The sequence below is a fragment of the Quercus robur genome, chromosome 5 (assembly GCF_932294415.1).
Source record: "Quercus robur chromosome 5, dhQueRobu3.1, whole genome shotgun sequence".
Taxonomy (NCBI): Eukaryota; Viridiplantae; Streptophyta; class Magnoliopsida; order Fagales; family Fagaceae; genus Quercus; species Quercus robur.
The window spans coordinates 88,306,972-88,327,784 of NC_065538.1; the positions used below are offsets into that span (position 1 = coordinate 88,306,972).

Genomic DNA, 20,813 nt, shown 5'->3' on the forward strand with positions numbered 1-20,813 from the left:
CTTTTAGATGCAACACGAGCATTGGAGTTCTTATTCTCATGAGAATGATTACCAACTCCGGGATTGGAATAAAGGTTTAAAGCCTTTACCAAATCACCAATAAGTACCATAGGATCAAGTGCTTGAGGTACAGGTACTTTTGGTTTGTTTGCTCTCTTAGCAGCTTGCAGCTTGTAGCAGTTTGGACGGATGTGTCCAGACTTTCCACAAAAGTGCCAAACCCATGCAGGCTTATCATGTGTCTTGTCCTTAGATAGGGTAGGCTTCTTAGACTTAGACTCTTTCAGATCAACCCTAATCTTCCTAGATGATGAACCTTCTAAGGGTTTAACAACTTCACTCACAGGGGGTTTGACAGTTTCATTCACTATCTCACTCACTGAAGGTTCAGAAGAAGAAGATGAAGGAACAAACTTTGTGGAATGGGGAGAGGACACAGAGATGCTATCAACATAACCTAATCCAATTTTGTCAGAAGAAGACTTTTGAACACTCAGTATTTGATCAAGTTTAGAACTAGCAGATCTAGCAACAGATAAATCAAGTTCCAAAGATTTAACTTTATCAAGGAAAAGCATATTTTCAGTTTTCACATTGTTCAAAAGATCATTAGCATCAAACAGTTTAACAAGCAAATTTTTCTTTTCAAGCTCAAGAGATTCAATTTTCTTCAGGCCAAGTTCAACATTCATAACATCTTTTGCAGCAACTTTGCAAAGTTTATTATAGGCCTCTTGAAAATCTGCATCTTTAGAGAGTTCCCCATCAGAAGGGTTCTCTTCAACAGATATGCTCTCATCAACTACAGCAGTAGCGGTGAAAGTAATGAAATTTCCATCCTCATCACAATCAGACTCATTATCAGAAACTTCACCATCACTAAGAGTTACAGTCATAGCCTTACCCTTAGACTTTAAATAGGTTGGACATTCAGATTTCATGTGTCCATACTCTTGATATCCAAAACACTGAGAGCCCAAGGAATTATTGGAAGATTGACCTACTCTTTCTCTAGGTTTATCATTGTTGTTAGCCTTAGTGGGATCATGCTTCCTAAAATTTCTAGGTTTAGCAGTGTTTGTGCCTCTTGCCTTTCTATTGCTATTCCTGAGAAAGTTTCTAAAGTTCTTGGCAAGGTAGACAATCTCTGTAGCAGAGAGCTCATCATCAAATCCACCACCTTCAACATCATCAACTGACTTAAGAGCCATTGATTTGGATTTGGTAGTTTTGGATAGATCCAACTCATAGGGTTGAAGAGATCCTACAAGTTCATCAACAGGGATGGAGTCCACATCCTTGCTTTCAGTAATGACAGTCACCTTGGGTCTAAAGTCTTCAGTCAAAGATCTAAGAATCTTCCTAACAATTTTAGGTTAATCATAGCTTTCACCCAAGTTAAAAGCAGAATTAACAATATAATTCAATTTAGCATAGAATTCATCAAAAGATTCATCATCAGACATCCTAATGCTTTCAAATTTAGAAGTCAATTGCTACAATTTATTTATTTTGACAGCCTTTGTGCCTTCATGCATAGTCTGGAGGATATTCCAAGTAGTATGAGCGATCTCAACATTAGAGATTCTCTTAAATTCCTCCATAGAAACAGCGTTAAAAATCACATTCATAGCCTTGCTATTAAACGAAGCTGCTTCTTTTTGAGAAGTTTCCCACTCACTAACAGGAGTAGTGGGCTTCTCCCATCCGTATTCAACGGAGTTCCACACCCTCTCATCAATGGATTTCAGGAATGCTTTCATCCTTACTTTCCAGTAAGTATAATTATTCCCATCAAAGTGAGGAGGAATAACTAGAGAGTGTCCGTGTTCCATGACAACAGGGGTCAAGGATTAGCTCAGTGATCAAAGGATCAACAACAAAAGAGCTACCCGCTCTGATACCACTTGATAGTTTTTAGACCCCTTAAACAATTGATTAAACCTAGGTAATTAACTAAGTTGTTACTTAGTCCAATTAAACAAGTCTACGTTATCACAATATAAAAGATCAAATCATGCAAAGCAGCGGAAAATAAATAACACAAGATATGATCACCCAGGAAACCAAACCAGTAAAAACCTGGGGAGGATTTGACCTAACTATCCTCAAGGTAAACTTGAATCCACTATCTTGAAAGAATCGAAGTTCATACAATAAGACTTACAAGCCCCCACGCTCAACTTCTTATTGCTACCAACCAGTAGAACTTACTGACACGACCACGTGCAATCTCCGAATCCACGGACTCCTTCTTTCTTGAATTCACCACCAGCTACAAGCACACTCGCTTGTGTTTTCTTTAAGCTTGAATGGCAGCAACTGAATTGATCATCAAGGCGTAGATAAATCTTCTCCTTGAAAACCCTAAGTTTGTGTAAAGGAAAGCTCCTCTAGATCTCACAAGAGATTTACACAAACCGCAAATATGAGCCACACTAAAACGTGGCTAGGGTTTGCCTTTTATACTTAGGACAAATAAGAAACCCTAAAAACGTTTTAAAACACTTAGGGCTGAGTTGGACGAATCTGCAGAAAAACATTCTGCCCAAGCTTCGATCGATCGAGCATGTCTTTCAATCGATCGAGCCAGGCCGAAAGGCACAATCCTTTCCTGCTTTAACTCGATTCCAACTTTACACAGACGCACAACTTTGAGCTAGACTTAAACACTTCTAAACACATTGTTTTGATCATGGTTTGCCAACAATACAAATTAGAGTTATAAATACATAAAATCCTAAACTTTAGAACCTAACAAAGTTATAAACGAACCATGCACAAAAACAGGAAGTAACAAAAGCAGTTACTGTCTTGATAGGCATTAAGATTAGCAGTTACTGTCTTGACTGAGTATCGATCTACAAGTGCCTTAGCTTTCTCTGGTGCAAAGAATCGTGCCTGCACATAAGCCATAGATACTAGCTTACATCGCTGATGTGTGCATGTGTGTGTACATACTATATAGACAATATATAAGTGCCAAGGTTCTACACAAGCATGATAATCATTGCAATTACATATAAAGATACAGAACGAGGTGACCCCTTCCCCAAGAGATCCATGGTTTTAAACTTCAAATTGTACCCAATCAACCTCGCTAATACAAAGAGGAGTCCAAAAGTCGTGAGGCCTTGCATTTGAGATACAATTATTCTATCAAAGTCCCTTAAAAATATTTTAGTTGCGAATTAGGAAAATCCAACACTTCAAGAGTTGCTCTAAACTCCAAGTCCTCCCGGGTTAGTTCAAAAGAAGAGAGTTGAAAAAAAAAAAAAAAAAAAAAAAAAATCGACTGGAATAGAAAATATATATGCATAGGCATGCTCATTACCTGTCAACATAAGCCATAATCACCTCAACTCTTTTACCATGACTCCATTAGATACTTGGAAAATAGTGAGCATGGATCCACAATTACATAACAAAAACAAACCATAACATTAATAAAGAAAGAAAAGAAAAGAATATATCCACAAAACTTAAAAAGCTGTAGTGCCTATTGTAGCTTGCTGGTATTACTTGTGCGATTGAGGTAGAATAATGCCCATATGAACATAGACACATACATGATTATATGTATATTGGCAGTGGCAGAGTTAAGATTTCAGTTTAGGGGGAACAAGATTAAAAAATAATAAAAAAGAGCCTAAAATTATTAATTGATATTAATAATAAAATTATAAACAACAATAATTTTCATACAAAATCTATTAAAATTTAAATAATTGTAAAATAAATAAACAATTGTAAAACATTCCTGACGATCAATCATCAAAGTAAGAGATTAATCTATATACATCAAGTTTAGACATTTAATTTGATTCCTCAAAATAAATTGAGAAAATAAATTTCAACTTTTCTTTCTCTATTCTTCTAATTATTTAAATTTTGGATTTAGGATAAAAATCAAATTTTGAAACTATGAAAATGCAAGAAATGATGGAGAAATAAATAATGGATGTTTTACTGCTTTAGTGCCATACAAGATATTATTATTATTATTAATATTATTTTGTGTAAAGTTTGAGTTCCACGTGGTTAAATTGAAATGAAAGGAAAGAAATTTGGATAAGTAAAAAGAAAAAGGATTGAAATTTGCCAAATTGGTCAAAAGTCTAAACAGGTTTGGTGGCAGTGGTATTTATTTTGTGTCAGGCTCATTGTTTAAAGTGAGAGGAGATGTTTGAGTAATACTACAAAATCTCACAATATTTTTACAATAAATTAAAATATCAATATATCATTGGTCAAAATAAAAGTAAAATATATTTATTTTGAGATGCATCTCAACTAAAAATAAGAGTGTTGTGAAAATTTATTGCATTTTTAAACTTTCTCAAATAAAAATGTGTATTTTATTTATTTATTCCATATTAGGGGTATGGTTTGCTTTATAGAAAATATGAGGACTTTTTTTGGGGGGATTCAGGGGGGGGGGGGGGGCAGGTGCCCCCTGGTCCCCCTCTGGCTCCGCCCGTGTATATTGGTACATAAATATACATATACGTATTTTCAAAGACACTATTATAGATGCATACATACATATGTGCACGTACATTTCCATATTCATGCATATGCCAATAAATATTCATATACTCACCTGAATAAACATCCTCTCCGCATCTCCAACTTTACCGTTTTCTTTCAAAATGATTCCCTGCAGAAGAATAATACCAATAAAGTTTATATGCAAGTCCAGTTCATTAGAATATACATGTCGTAGCTGGTATTGGCATATTTTGATGAGATATGCTGGTGTATTGGTAAAAAATAATTTTCATCATTAGTTCTAAATCAACCAACATTCCAAGCTATTTGGCAAGTACATTCATTACATAAATACGAGAGAGAGAGAGAGAGAGAGAGAGAGAGAGAGAGAGAGAGAGAGAGAGAGAGAGAGGATTAGAGGAACCTTAGCTAAGTAACCACGGAAGTGATCTGGGTGACTAGAGGTGAGGCGGGCGTAAACAGATACGGCATCACTGATATGGCCCCAATCTGAATATGCTTAACCAAGAAGTAATTCAACCTGAAATAAATCTCATTGCAAAGAACACGATGGCAAAAGACAACCAAGAAAAAGAAGCCACTGAAAATCAGAGTTCATTTAAGAGAAAGCAATTAAAGGATATCTGATACTTAAAAACATTAAAAATAAAATAAAATTGTCAAAATTTTAAAATAAAAAACAGACATTATGGAACCTGAAAGATTCAGCTATCATCTTAATTTGGTGTATGTATTATTGAGATTTTTTTCACATGTACTCTTATATATATCATTACCCACGGAAAAAAGGATTTTTTTTAAAAAAAAAAATAATAATAATTGAGGATACAACAAATACAACAGAGGAAAGGCATGTTTGAATATCTCATATAAAGGAGCTCTAGATTTATTTTCTAGATTAGGCATATTTTTACAAATTCATAATTATTGTTTAGTAATACTATAGTTAGTATATAACTCTTACAAATCTATATAATATATAAAAATTGAAGCGTAGTATTTATTATTGTTATACTTCTATTTAGCCACATTAGCATAGATTTTCAGTTCAGTTTGGTTCATTCAATCAACTTCGGTCTATGTTGGTCCACTTCAATCCATTTAGTCCTCTTCTTCAGTCCATTCAGTCTATTTTGGTCAATTTTAGTCAATTTTGTACTAATTGGGCCATACATTAATTCTTTTTGTAGGTTGCATTTTTTAGTTTTGAGCTCAAAATTTTTTATTTTCTTAATTTTTGGGTTGAAAAGTATGAAATTTTAGTTTATTAGGGCCATACTATTTAGTTTTTAGTTAAAAAATACCAACAAAATTGGCATTAGACTTTAGAGATGTGGTCGATAAAAAAAATATGATAAATATTCAAAAGATTACCTTAAAATTCAATTTCTAATAATATAGGCATTATATTTACATTTTGGAAAGAAAAAAAAAATTCTACAATTCTAAACTTATGTAATAATTTAAACTTAATGTAACATGTTATATGTGTTCTATGGAATAATGGTGTACATTTTTTTTTTCTTTTCCATCTATATAAAACAATATTATAATTATAATTTAAATCTTTTTATTACATTATATGTTCTATTACATAAAACTTATAAAAATTTAAAAATACTTTTAAATATAACATGTGCACTATTTAATTTTCGCGTGAGTTTGCCACTAACGACTAGTAATAATAAGAGGTAACTAACTTGCATACATTCTTTGGCCTTTGCACTGCATTCAATCATAAACTAGTTCTTACTTTTCCTTCGTAAAGGTAGGGGTGTCCAACTCAACCAGTGGCCTGAGCCACCCGGTAAATCCGATCGAACCCGGACCAACCGCTGGCCGACCCGACAACTCCGGTGGTCGGTGGTAGGTTTTCTTCTCTAGAATCCGATCTGGGCAGTTCAATCTTGAATCTTCTCCCCAAAACCCGAAGAAACCCGAACCGACCGAGCTCTATGGCATTTTCCAGCGAGATTTTTTAGATCCGGTGAGATTTTAGCTAGATCCATGAAATCTCTACCGGATTTGGCGAGATCTCGTCGTTTACGTTCAAATCCAGCTACAATCTAATGGATTCTGCTCAAATAAGGCTCAGATTCATTGAAAATATGTTGGGTTTTGCTCAAATAAGGCTCAGATCCGTTGAAAATATGATGGGTTTTGCTCAAATTCAGCGAAACTCTGATGGTATTTGCTCAAATCCGGCGACAATTTGGTGTATTTTCGCTCAGATCTCGTGAGTTTTGCAAAAATCAGGTGGCTATTTGATGTTTTTTTGCTTAGATCTGGTGATTTTTGCACAAATCCTGCGAAGATCCGGTGAAAAATACAGTCGCCGTCAAAATGGAATCTCTGGCAGCATCATTGTCGGCTTCGACCGATTCGACCTGACCCGTTGGTGTTTGCGGTTGGCGGCGGGTTTTCTTGCCAGAAACCCGATGTCATCAGGTCAGTTCCGGGTTGGGCACAAACTCGACCCGGACCGACCGGTGGACACCCCTACGTAAAGGTTATATTCTCTAATATCATGCATTACTAGTACTTCTAATACCCCATTTTTCCCATATGCATTATGTGTTTGTTTGTTTGAACCCCTTATAACAGATTGTTTAACCTAATATATTAGCCAAGTGATTACTTAAGTTAATTATGAGATCTAAGTTAAACAGTGAAAGATCATATCATGCACATCAGCTGAAAAATAAAGAACACAAACATATAATCACCCAGGAAAACCAATGAAACGAGTCGTTTCAAGGTAAAAACCTGGTGAAGATTTGACCTAACTATCCTCAAGGTAAATAAATCCACCAACAAAGAATTGAAGTTTTTACAATAAGATTTAACCCTAAATCTATTGCTATCTCTAGTAGTAACTTACAGACACGATCACGAGCAAGTTCCGAATTCATGTATTCTTCTCTCTTGGATTTGCAACACATAAGCTCCCATGCTTATGACTTTGAGATCTCACTTGTTGATCTTGCAGCAGCAACTAAATTCCACAAGCACTTGATTGTAGATCTTGTTCCGATAGATACTTATGGAGTTAGAAGATACAAAATCTCTCAGATCTTATAGGAGTAACTCACAAGTTTTCTAAGAGTCTTCAAAACGTAGTTAGGGTTTTCCTTTTATACTTAGGAATGTTGGATTGAAACCCTAAACGTTTTCGTGGGCTTGGGCTTGATTTAAAATTTTGCAAAAACTACTTTACTATGATTTTCGATTAGTTGAGCTTATTCTTCGATCTGTCAAGCTTCATTGAATTTCAATTTTTTTTTTTCTTGTAGCTTGAATGTTCTTAAGACTTGACTTGAATCACCTTGAGCAATGTCTAAGACCTATTCTAGACATGTTTTTTGTTCTTGGTTTGCCAACATAAACAAATTAGAAATCTAAACATTTAATCCTAAATCTTTAGAACCTAACATTATGCAATTGACGAATCCTAAAATCTAAATCCTTTTAGCCCACCTTGATTGATCATACGAAAACCTAATCTCCGATCCAAAAAGTCATAAATCATTTTTTAAGTAATTAAGTATTTTATTGAATAAGATTAAACATAAACGAGTCTAAAGAGTTACAAAATGATATGTCTATAGCAGCATTTATAAAACGTGGTAAAAAAATTCTATAGCCTTTTTTTAAAATGATGGTATAGACTAGTCAGGCCTATTACCATGATGCAATGCCGACACTACAAAATGCGGCTATAGAAAATGCGGTTATAGCTCAAATAGACCTATACCCGCGTTTTTAGGAGCTACAACCGTGTTTTAAAAATGCACCTATAGACCTTTTTTTTGTAATGACAAAAGGAATATGATTCTAAAAATCCAATTAAGTAATGATCTAGTAAACAATATTATCAATTGCATGTGTTCCTAAAATTTCCATTTCTTTATAAGTACGAAAATTACATTCTTGCCTTAATGTCTACATCAAATATAACGGGACCAAATTTCAAATATATGAAGAATATATGCCTACTGGATTCCGCCAACCAAATAAAAGGTCGGTGATGTATTTTTGTTAACACCCATTGATTGAATGAAAAGCAAAGCTCCACAACTCAAATGCAACACTGCAATGTAACAAAAGATGCTCCACTGTCCCCACTATTGGGGCACATACAACAACATCCTACAAGCTTGTTTTCTCTATTAATTAGAAGGGCACTGTTTGTTACACGTGTAATAAGTTTTAGCCTAATTAAAATATCGCAATTGAGAAGACCTCTCCCCCATACTATCATCCATACAAAGAAAGAGACCTTGTAAGTCTCTGTCTCAGTCTTTTATTTTCAACATAGTAAGTTTCTCTCTTTTGTGCAGGATTTTTTTTTTTTTTTTTTTTTTTTGGTGGTTATAAAAGGTTAACTAATTGGGTTGTTCATACAACTTTTTTTTTTTTAATAAATACGATAAAATTTGCAATCTATAGTGTTTACTTAGGTAATGACACAAACAGGTTCTTTTTGATATAGGTGTGTGTATATATATATATATATGCATTATATTGGAATATTTGTGTACTTAGGCTATGATGTGTGTGGGTATGTGGAAATGTGTATAACGTATGCTAGTTACAAAATTTGGGACGTCCATACAAGAGTATTGCACTGTTGCATGGTAGTTGCATGTATGGATAGAGAATCGAATACCGTTTGTGCAAGGATTAAGGAAGAAGGCAGGAAGCAAAGTTAGTTTTGCATTCCCACTTGGGAAACTTTCATTTGACTTCAAGTCAATGTCTTCTATTACAACTTTTTCTATTTTTTCTTCTTTTCTAACGTTTTTCTTTTAATCATGTTGCGTACGTCCATATGCTTTCTGACCTTTACAAGGAAAATGTAATGGAAACTCTTATAAGCCAAAAGCATGTTAGGAATATCTCACTTTTTCTTCCAAGTTGGTTCCGTCGATGCTAAGCAAACCTTCATGATCTCTATTTTTAAAGGGTGTGTGACATTTTGGCCATTGACTGACTATACAGAAGAGAAGAAGGAACTGACAGAATGGAGAAGACTGCGGTGAAGAAGAAAGAAGTTCCAGGTCGACGCTTAGTAGATTTGGTACTCTCTTGGTCTATCGAAGATGTTCGCAATGAAGATCTTTACAAAAACCAGGTTTGTCTACCATAAAGCTCTCACCATCCTCCTCATTGCAAGAAATTAAGTTGTAACACATGCAGATTATAGAGCACTATCGATTTCATTAAAGTTTGTTTGTTAGCCAAATGTCAAAAAATATATGAATATCACATCTGACCAAATGGGGTATTAACCATTAATTTTTATTTTTATTTTTTTATATACCAATAGAAACTATGTTGTCAAGTTGGGGTAACATAAATTTCGCATTTTAGGTTAAGTCTGTTTGTTCATTTGTTTTTTCTTCTTTTTTTTCCCTCTTCTTTTCTTATATCTCTCATGCAACTATTGGGAAAACCTAGAACTTGTTATGATTAAATAGTGTATGACATCAAATACAGAGTTCCTATATTGTGATTTGATTTATCTGCATAGTTAGACCTGGCAGAAAATTTGATGATAATGTGGATGCGGTTACATATTATGTCTTTATGTTCCCATTTCCTAGCAGAGATATGGATCCTTGCAATTATGTTCAGATCATGTTGATCACACCCGTACATGTACTAAACTTTCCTCTCATGAAAATTGCAGTCCTAAGTCCTAACCCTGAAATGATTTACTAACAGGTGAGACAGATCCCACTTAAATTTTCCTCAACAACAGAATACATGAATTCATTCACTTATCCACTTATTGAGGAAACACATGCTGACTTGTTATCAAGCATGTCAACACTGCATCTAGCGCCTAGTTGTGAAATATCGTCATTCAAACAAACCAAGGATTTTAAACCACCCAAAGACTTTTTTTACCTTGTTACACTTAAAAGTGTGAGTGGATTACAGAAGAATGGAGGATATGAACCTATGGTTGGAGACATCATTGCCTTGACAAATGTAAGACCAAAATACAATGATTTAGACAGACCCAACAGAGCCTTTCTTGTTGCTTTTGTTCAAAAGGTGAAAGACGACAATATTCTTACAATATTAGCCTCAAAGCCCATCTTGGCTCTAGAACAAGAGAAGAAGAAGAGGGAAACTTTTTATGCTATTTGCCTGATAAACATGACCACAAATATCCGTATATGGAGAGCATTGAACTCTCAGCTGGAAGGAAAAAACTTAGATATCATTGAAAAAGTGCTGCAACCAAACTCTGCAGTAAGAATTTTAATCATAGTTTACTTTACTGTTGCATATTAATGTTTTTGGAAATTATTCTCAGCAATTTTTTTTTTTCTTTTTAACTTCTTGTAGGTAGCAAAAATTTGTACTTCGTGCAATTCTGAAAACAATTGCAGTACTACCTATGCAGATGTGAGGTCCAGAATCTGCTCCTCTGATTTAAATGACTCCCAGAAAGCTGCAGTTCTTAGCTGTTTGGAAACTAGGAAATGCAATCATCAGAATACTGTCAAACTAATATGGGGTCCGCCGGGAACTGGGAAAACCAAGACAGTTGGTTATTTACTATTATATCTACTTAGAATGAAATGCAGAACTCTTACTTGTGCCCCGACGAATACTGCAGTTTTGGAAGTGACCCAGCGGCTTCTAAAGAATGTGACAGACTCACTTGAATATGATACTTATGGGCTTGGAGATATACTTTTATTTGGAAATGGGGAGCGGATGAAGATTGGTGATCGTCATGACCTTCTTGATGTATTCCTTGATAACCGAGTTACTATACTATATGAATGCCTTCTTTCATCAACAGGCTGGAAAGATACTTTACTATCAATGATTACTTTGCTCAACGAACCTAAACAACAATATCATTTTTACCTGAAAAATAGAAGAGTGGAAGACCTTGAGGAGAATATAAATGAAGGAAAATCTAAAAATAAAGAAATAGATAGGAATCAAGGGAAGGAGGCTGATGATCAATCCGCCAAAGACAAGAAGAGCAAGAAAAATCTGAAGAAAGTTATCACTCAAACCTTAAATGAAAACAAAAACAAGAAAAGACAGAAACAGAAGGTGCCTTCGTGGAATGAAAAGGGCTTAGAGCATGAGGAAAAACAAAGGGAGGATAGTTCTTCCCAAGAAAAGAAAAATGAAGGACAGGTAGCCAATGAATGTGATAACCCTTTGACATTTGTGGAGTTCGTACAGAAGAGATTCAAATGCATTTCAAAACGTCTGACATTTTTTATGGAAAATTTATATACACACTTACCTACTTCTTTTATTTCATTAGAAATGGTAAAGAAGATGATCAAAGCTCTTGATCTTCTCAAATCTCTTGAAACTTTGTTGGGTGCTGTTAGTGTTACTGATAAAGGGTTCTTAGAGAAAGTCTTCAGAAAAAATGTAGGAAGCGGACTTGGTCACTTAAGGGAGTTGAGTATTGTGAAAAATGAGTGCCTTCTTATCCTCAGATCACTTCCTCAAAAATTCCATGTTCCAAATTTTGAAAGCGAGTATGCTATAAAAAAATTCTGCCTGCAAAATTCTTGTCTGATTTTCTGCACTGTATCAAGCTCTGCTAAAGTGCATGAAGTAAAGACTGATTTGGAACTACTGGTTATAGATGAAGCTGCTCAGCTTAAGGAATGTGAATCAACCATTCCTTTACAACTTCCTGGCCTCCGCCATGCTATTCTCATTGGGGATGAACGTCAACTGCCTGCGATGGTTCAAAGCAAGGTTTAAAGTTTTATTATTATTTTTCTGTCCTTGATTGTTTTTATGAATTATCAATGTAACATCCTTAAATTTTTTTATTACTAGATTTCTGAGGAAGCTGAAATTGGAAGAAGTTTGTTCCAGAGGCTGGTATTGATAGGACACAAGAAAGACCTTCTTAATGTCCAGCATAGGATGCATCCATCCATAAGCTTATTCCCAAATAGGATGTTCTATGAAAATCATATTTTGGATGGCCACAATGTCAAAGGAAGAAGCTACGAGAGGCATTTCCTTCAGGGGAAGATGTATGGCTCCTACTCTTTTATAAATGTAGCACATGGAAAAGAGGAATTCGATAACAGCCATAGTCTGAAAAATATGGCTGAGGCGGCTGTGGCATCTGAGATAGTTTCAAGCCTTTTCAAAGGTATGTCTAAAGTAGCAACTAATCCTAGTCTCAATTTTGGCAAAATGTTTTGCTAGGAAGTTTAGTTATGGTTAGCTTGATCATCAATAAGCTAATGTGTTCCGTAAATCTCATATTTTTCATTTCTCCTTTCACTCCTAAAGAATCAGTTCGCACAAAGAAGAAGGTTAGAGTTGGTATCATCTCACCATACAAGGCTCAAGTTTTTGCAATTGGAGAGACGGTGAAGAAGTACAATGCAGATTCTAATGATGACTTCTCCATTAGTGTTCGCTCTGTTGATGGGTTCCAGGGTGGTGAGGAGGATGTGATAATTATCTCTACTGTCAGATGTAATAAGAACGGAATAGTTGGTTTTCTTAAAAATCATCAAAGAACAAACGTGGCACTAACGCGTGCAAGGTAACAGATATTGTATAAAGTAGAGACTTCACTATGGTGCTGTGAAAACATGTTTTGAGACTCTAGTGGTTTTTGCAATTAATAGGCATGGTCTCACTTTGCAGGTATTGCCTTTGGATATTGGGAAATGAAGCAACTTTAACTAAGAAGAACACTATTTGGAAGAAATTAGTCAATGATGCCAAGAAACGGAAGTGTTTCTACAATTTCAATGAAGACAAGGGTTTGGCTGATCCTGTATTGTCCCTTTCAAAACCGTTAGCTTCACTCAGTCTGAGGGATGAGTCAGAATCATCATCTACAACTAATAGGTGAGTAACATCAGCAATTATCCAACTAATCAATTTGTCTACTTTAGAATAGCTCTAAAAGAAGAGCTTAGGGAAGGTTTTATTCACTTTAAATATGCACTTATTAGATTGTCAAATGGGGAGTTATCCATGTTGTTGCAGTATGGTATTAATTAAATACATCAACAGCATGTTCTGCTTTGCTTTAGATGACTAGTATGTTCTGCTTTGCAAAAATCATAATACTGCATATAATGTGACCCACATGCTTGAAGAAATCCCTACAGAGAACTTGAAATTATGTCCTAATATATGTTGTTTTCTTTCCTTTGACTTGGTATGCACCTTGGTCAAGGTGGAGGATGGTTTGCTCTTAGGTATTAGATGACTAATTTCTTTAGAAAAATTACATCTACCTTTCTTGAGATATAAGAAAATGCTAATGAAGTCCAAAGTTTTGCAAAAATGACTGTCCCCTCGTGTGATAACTAAGAAAAAAAAATTTTAATTCATATTTTGGCCCTGAGTTACACCCTAATTTTATGCATCAAATTGCCCTTGGTTAACAATAATATTCCTAATTTGTGACACAATCTGAACTCCCACCAGAATCATGATTCCTGCTAAACTCATTTCTCCTCTAACGTAACATTTGTAACCCCATGTCTATTTTGCAATCATGGTTTTTTTTCCCCCTTAGTTAGACTGTTTGCTTTTCCAATCGATGATTTTCAGAATTAATTCAAAGCACACAACTGGGAGAAGTGTTGTTACAGATAAATGGGTAAGAATTCTGCCTGATGACTAATCAGGTACGTTTACCTTCTTACTGGTGATAGAATTTGAGTATTTTAATTCTGAAGCTATCTTTATTTTTACCTGATATTGACTTGAGACAATTGTTCATATTAAAATTTGAACTAAAACGAAGCTTATACATTCATCACCAACCTGAAACGTTTCTAACATATTATACATGTTCTATCCATTTTAACTAGTCCTCAAATCCAAATGCAACCCTAGAGTATGCTAAAATCTATTAGCTGGTTTTGTGTACTTAACATGCGTGCTTTCTAAGACTCCCCCCATTGTTGACATGTCCACTGCAATTCCAAGACTTTCAGATAGTGGAGACCTCTAGAGAATCCACAAGAATGGTTTCGCAGGAGGAGAGGAGTTGCTGTGCACAAGAAAGACACAAAATGGCTTATGCAGTCTCTTACTTATTACGAGGTTTTTAGTTTGCAAAGATACATGTTATAATCAGTACACAAAACTCTTACTGGCAGTTGAGTAATTAAGTACACTTGTTTAAAGACAAATGCCTTTGAGAGGGCGGAAAAAACAAAACAAATTGTTTAAGCAAAATGTAAAAATGGTGTGAATATATTCAGGAAGTTTCAGTTGGTTGTTATAATATCCAATCACAAATGGGAAATTGTGAAATTTGCTTTGTTGATGACTTTGATAAAAGATATGTATGTACGTACATTTCCATATTCATGCATAAGCCAATAAATATTCATTACTCACCTGAATAAACATCCTCTCTGCATCTCCAACTTTTCCGTTTTCTTTCAAAATGATTCCCTGCAGAAGAATAATACCAATAAAATTTATATGCAAGTCCAGTTCATCTCAAAAAATCTAAACTAGAAGCATACCATCAACCAGCAGGAATGAGAGGGAATCATAATTAATAAAGAACAATGACGCATAGTGAAGAACAATGTCAGTAACCAACTTGCATGCATTCTTAGGCCTGTACACTCCAATCTGAATATGCTTTACCAAGAAGTAATTCAACCTGAAATAAATCTCATTGCAAAGAACACAATGGCAAAAGACAACTAAGAAAAAGAAGCCACTGAAAATCAGATTTCATTTAAGAGAAAGCAATTAAAGGATATCTGATACTGAAAAACATTATAATTTTTAAAATTAGAAACAGACATTAGGGAACCTGAAAGATTCAGCTATCATCTTAATTTGGTGTATGTATTCTTGAGATTTTTTTTCACATGTACTCTTATATATAACATTACCCAATGAAAAAAGGATTTTATTTTATTTTATTTTAAATTGAGGATACAACAAATACAACAGAGGAAAGGCATGTTTGAATATCTCATATAAAGGAGCTCTAGATTTATTTTCTAGATTAGGCATATTTGAACAAATTCATAATTATTTTTTAGTAATACTATAGTTAGTATATAACTCTTACAAATCTATATTATCTATATTTATATAATATATAAAAACTAAAGCGAAGTATTTATTATTATTATGCTTCTATTTAGCCACATTAGCTTAGATTTTTAGTTCAGTTTGGTCCATTTAGTCAACTTCGGTCTATGTCGGTCCACTTCAGTCTATTTAGTCATCTTCGATCCATTCAATCTACTTTGGTCAATTTTGGACTAATTGGGTCATACATTGATTCTTTTTGTAGGTTGCATTTTTTAGTTTTGAGCTCAAAATTTTTTTTCTTCTTAATTTTTGGGTTTAAAAGTATGAAATTTTAGTCTATTAGGGCCATACTCTTTAGTTTTTAATTAAAAAATACCAACAAAATAGGCATTAGACTTTAGAGATGTGATCCCTAAAAAAACAATAAAAATAATAAATATTTAAAAGATTACCTTAAAATTCAATTTTCTATAATATAGGCATTCTATTTACATTTTGGAAAGAAAAAAAATTCTATAATTTTAAACTTATGTAATAATTTAAACTTAATGTAACATGTTATATGTGTTCCATGAAATAATGGTGTACGTTTTTTTTTTTTTTCTTCTCCATCTATATAAAACAATATTATAATTATAGTTTAAATATTTTTATTACATTATATTCTATTACATAAAATTTATAAAAATAAAAAACACTTTTAAATATAACATGTGCACTATTTAATTTTTGCGAGAGTTTGCAGCTAACGACTAGTAATAATAAAAGGTCACTTACATACACATTCTTTGGCCTTTGCACTCCATTCAATCATAAACTAGTTCTTACTTTTCCACCGGGCATGCATGTTCCTTCGTAAAGGTTATATTCTCTAATATCATGCATTTCTTCCATATGCATTATGCAATCGACAAATCCTAAAATCTAAATCCTTTTAGCCCACCTTGATTGATCATATAAAAACCTAATCTATGATTCAAAAAGTCCTAAATCATTTTTTAAGTAATTAAGTATTTTATTGAATAAGACTAAACATAAATGAGTCTAAAGAGTTACAAAATGATATGTCTATAGCAGCATTTATAAACGCAGTAAAAAAAAACTCTATAGCCGCGTTTTTAAAAATGCTGGTGTGGGAGGGTTTCTTGTCTCATCCCCCAATTAGCAGGAATTGTCCAACATGTGGGAGGCGTCTCTCTCCGATGTGAGATTGAGCAAAACCGTGACGCATAGCCAAAGCGGACAATTCCTGCTAATTGGGGGCCGAGACAAGAAACCCTCCCACAGTTTCCATTTGATAACTTATTTTGGATTTTAAACTTGGAACTTGAAAAATATTTCCATGTGTTGATAAATATTTTGTATTTGGTTGCTAATTAAACATTTATTGAACTTTTTAGATACATTGGGTTAAAACTTAAATATATTTGTTTTATTAGTATAGACGTAACGATATATGACATGCAAATTGTATCATATGATACAAATCTTTTTTTTTTTATGGATAAATTCAAAATTTACGTGATTATTCAACATACAAAATTATTATCAATGTGTTTTTTGCTTTAAATCTGAAAATATGTAAGATTTTATGATCCGATTCTACGATTCATGATCCAACCTACCTCTCACGATCCTACGTAGGATCTCGATTTTGACAACCTTGGTTAGATGATATATATATATATATATATATATAATCCACTATTCAAATTAAGAATTCTTTGTTATTAGTTACTCTTTAAAGATATTATTAGCTATATAGATGATACTTTTGGTTTATGAGACAAGATTAACAAAACAATATTTTTATATAATTGTATCTAGAAAATATTGCAATGTCATGATGGATAAGTTGGTCTTATTTTACTATATAATCTAAGTAATCTTGTATCTTATGAATTTGAAGAGTTATATATTGCGGGATTTATTCATATGTTCATATGATGAAAAAAAAAAATTGTTTTTTCATTTTATTTTATTTTATATTTCCAATTTATGATATATGATTTATTGATTGTGAGAGAAAAAGAGATGTCGATCTATGTTGTGGAGAAAAATATACCCATAAGAGTTGATTCGCATACATATTTATAGCATACATGGTTATAAGTTAGTGTAATAGTTCTCACACTATAAAATAAAAGATAGCTTTTTTTATTGCATTGTGTTTTTATACATATCTTACTATATATAATATCCCACTACAAAATATATTATGTTACACTACAAAAAACTTCTAATTTAAAACATTATTTCAAATAACACATTGACTTTTAAAAAATATACAATCTAATATATTAATTCAATAATAATAATAATAATAATAATAATTGAACATATGGAGGATGTGGTTGAATTAAAATGTTGAATAAAATAATATGAGAAGAAAAAAAGTAAAAATAAAAGACATAACAATAAACACCAAATTAATTATCTCTAAATAAACACCAAATTATCCAAATCATGCTATGTAATATAATAATATTACATTTTTATATGCTATCTTTAGTTCTTTATAATGCAATATGATAAAATTTAACAATCAAAGTGAACCAAAAAAAAAAAAAACTTAAAACACAATTAAATCCCATCAACCTAAAGTAGAGTTCTAAAAAACACAAAAAGTTTATCAACCTAAAGTAGAGATGGAAAAAAAAAATCCATCAAAAATTGAGAGAGAAATAAAATTTTTTGTGAAGAAAAATTATGCATATAATGGAAGAGAGAATGTCAAATTTATACTAAAAGGATAATAAAAAAGAGGAAACAAAATAAAGGAAGATAAAGAGAAAGATGAAAAGTGATATTAAGATAGAGGGTAATGGGGAGATGAAAAGGTAAAGGGAATGAGAAAGGTTGGAGAAATTGTAAATGTTAAAAAAAATGAGTACAATTTTATTTATTTGAATTTAAATAATATATTATATGTTTAATTTTTTAAAATAAAAAATAAGCTAAAATGTAAATAATTTAATTATAGGGAGGATATAGCTGAGTTTAAATATTTAATAAAATAAGATGATAAGAAAAAAAAAAGTAAAAATAAAAGATATAACAATAAACATCAAATTACCCAAATAATGTTATGTAATAAAATAATATATATTATCTTTAATTTTTTATAACGCAATAGGATAGCATTTAACAATTAAAGAGAACAAAAAAAAAAAAAAAAAACTAAAAACACAAAACTAAACCGCATCAACCCAAAGTAGAGTTATAACAAACATAAAAAATTATCAACTTAAAGCAGAGATATAGGAAAAATAAAAAAAATGAACATCCCAATTAGTTAACCTTTTCTAACAAAAAAAAAAAAAAAAAAACTGCACAAAAGAGAGAAACTTAGGGCCTGTTTGGTGAGTGAGTTCAAACTCACATTTTCACATTTTAAACAACATTACACACATTTCCACACACTTTTTCACTCACACGTATTTCAAAAAATTCCAAACAACAATTCTCAAACTACTCTACCAAACACCCCCTTATAATGTTGAAAATAAGATACTGAGATAGAGACTTACGAGGTCTCTTTCTTTGTATGGATGATAGTATGGGGGAGAGGTCTTCTCAATTGTGATATTTTAATTAGGCTAAAACTCATTACACGTGTAACAAACAGTGCCCTTCTTATTAAGAGAAAAAACAAGCTTGTAGGATGTTGTTGTACGTGCCTCACTAGTGGGGAGACAGTGGAGCATCTTTTGTTACATTGTAGTGTTGCATTTGAGTTGTGGAGCTTTTTTTTTTTTCATTCATTCAATGGGTGTTAACAAAAATACAACACCGACCTTTTATTTGGTTGGCGGAATCCAGTAGGCATGTATTCTTCATATATTTGAAATTTGGTCTCGTTATATTTGATGTAGACATTAAGGCAAGAACTAATTATCGTACTTATAAATGAATGTTCAAAATATGTGTAAAACACCCTCGAACGTTTAGACCCTAATTTACAAATTACCAATTCAAGCTTATTATCAAACAATGTATGTGCGGAATATGAAAATAAGCTAAAACAGAATTGATAAAACAATCTAAACCAAATAAAATCACAACCCAGCAGAAATTAAATAGCAAAAATTAAGAGAAGAGAAATGCAAACACAAAGACAACACAGGGATATGTTATCGAAGAGGAAACCGAAATCCTCGGCGTAAAACTTCTTCGCTGCCCCCCAAGCGGTTAATAATCCACTAAAGAATGAAGTTGGGATACATGAACAGCAGAAGACCTTCTAAGCCTAATCTACCCAGTGTACCTAAGCCCTCCAAGCTTCTTGCTCCAACGAGGTTACGCCGAACATTTGTCTTCTTTAGCTTACCGGATCCCGCTATAGCCCATAGTATTAACCAATATTAATTGGTCCCTTCCTAACTGCTTTCCAAGCACCAAATAACCTTCTCACAGATATGGGTATGGTGAGAAAAGGATTTGGGTAATGTACCTCTCAAGGATGTAACAATAGAGAAGTTGAGAGTAGAAGAATTTGGAGAATCAAAGGATGAAGATTGTGTATGAGTCAATCTTGTTTTTCTCTAGGGTTTCTCTCTCAAAGTTCTCTCTGGAAGCTCTCTACATTTTGTGGGTATAAAGGGTATTTATACTAGTGTGTATTTGGAATGCAAAAAGTCAGTTTTTTCCTAAACAGAGTAAACTGGCGACTTGGCCTCTCAACTTGACTTAGTCGCGAGTCTGAGTCGTGAACTAATGACCTGGCCAAACTAGAAGTTTTGTCTTGTAGTGCTCCTGTTGGCGTGACTCTTCAGCTCCTTTGCATGCTTCACACGTGTGCCTCCTTTGGCGACTTACAAGCCGCAAGCCACCTGCGAGATCTAGTCGCAAGGCCCTGTTGAGTTGCACACTTTTGAGCTTTTCTTCACACTCTCTCACACACTATCCTTACATGATTCCCACCTAAATACAAGATTTCTAAATGCTGAATTACAAGCAAATTTGGCACGGAATAAAGCTAACAAAATGGTTGATTAAATTCAACCTTACAATAAAGAAATGGAAATTTTTGGAACACATGCAATTGATAATATTGTTTACTAGATCATTACTTAATTGGTTTTTTAGAATCATTTTCCTTCTATTACTACAAAAAAACAAGTCTATAGCTGCGTTTTTAAAACATAGTTGTAGCTCCTAAAAACGCCAGTATAAGTCCATTTGAGCTATAATTGCGTTTTCTATAGCCGCGTTTTGTAGTGTTGGCATTGCACTGTGGTAATAGATTCGAC

The 20,813-nt window shown here is 33.3% G+C and overlaps 2 protein-coding genes across 7 annotated transcripts in view; one reads left to right on the top strand and one right to left on the bottom strand.

Moving 5' to 3' along the window:
* Positions 1 to 4,602: 4,602 nt before the first annotated feature.
* The window catches only part of LOC126727650 (uncharacterized), a 32,587-nt gene continuing 16,376 nt past the window's right edge, over positions 4,603 to 20,813 (bottom strand). For 2 of the 5 annotated variants that reach the window (XM_050433530.1, XM_050433528.1), the window contains exon 13: positions 4,603 to 4,660. Coding sequence is in view for 1 of the 5 variants with exons in the window: in XM_050433533.1 (XP_050289490.1) it covers positions 5,012 to 5,032 (21 nt within the window). In the remaining 4 variants the exon portion in view is untranslated. Of the gene's footprint in view, positions 4,661 to 4,979; positions 5,033 to 14,899; positions 14,959 to 20,813 lie in introns of those variants that run through there. The other 3 variants (XM_050433531.1, XM_050433529.1, XM_050433533.1) reach the window with 2 other exon arrangements.
* Positions 9,363 to 14,787, top strand: LOC126727649 (helicase sen1-like). Of its 2 annotated transcripts, XM_050433525.1 has the most exons (8): positions 9,363 to 9,646; positions 10,240 to 10,776; positions 10,873 to 12,267; positions 12,352 to 12,676; positions 12,820 to 13,078; positions 13,183 to 13,389; positions 14,104 to 14,180; positions 14,485 to 14,787. In XM_050433525.1, exons 1-7 carry the CDS (start codon positions 9,536 to 9,538, stop codon positions 14,174 to 14,176), a joined length of 2,907 nt encoding a protein of 968 aa, XP_050289482.1. In that variant the 5' UTR covers positions 9,363 to 9,535; the 3' UTR covers positions 14,177 to 14,180; positions 14,485 to 14,787. The 2 variants fall into 2 exon arrangements, with proteins under 2 accessions (XP_050289482.1, XP_050289483.1); XM_050433526.1 differs by lacking the exon at positions 10,240 to 10,776 and having other exon boundaries at positions 9,364 to 9,646.

Coding starts and splice junctions, on each gene's coding strand:
- LOC126727649 (XM_050433525.1), top strand. CDS start 9,536: ATGGAGAAGACTGCGGTGAAGAAGAAAGAAGTTCCAGGTCGACGCTTA. Junction 12,268..12,351: donor CTGCGATGGTTCAAAGCAAG/GTTTAAAGTTTT, acceptor TTTTATTACTAG/ATTTCTGAGGAAGCTGAAAT. Junction 12,677..12,819: donor AGTTTCAAGCCTTTTCAAAG/GTATGTCTAAAG, acceptor TCACTCCTAAAG/AATCAGTTCGCACAAAGAAG.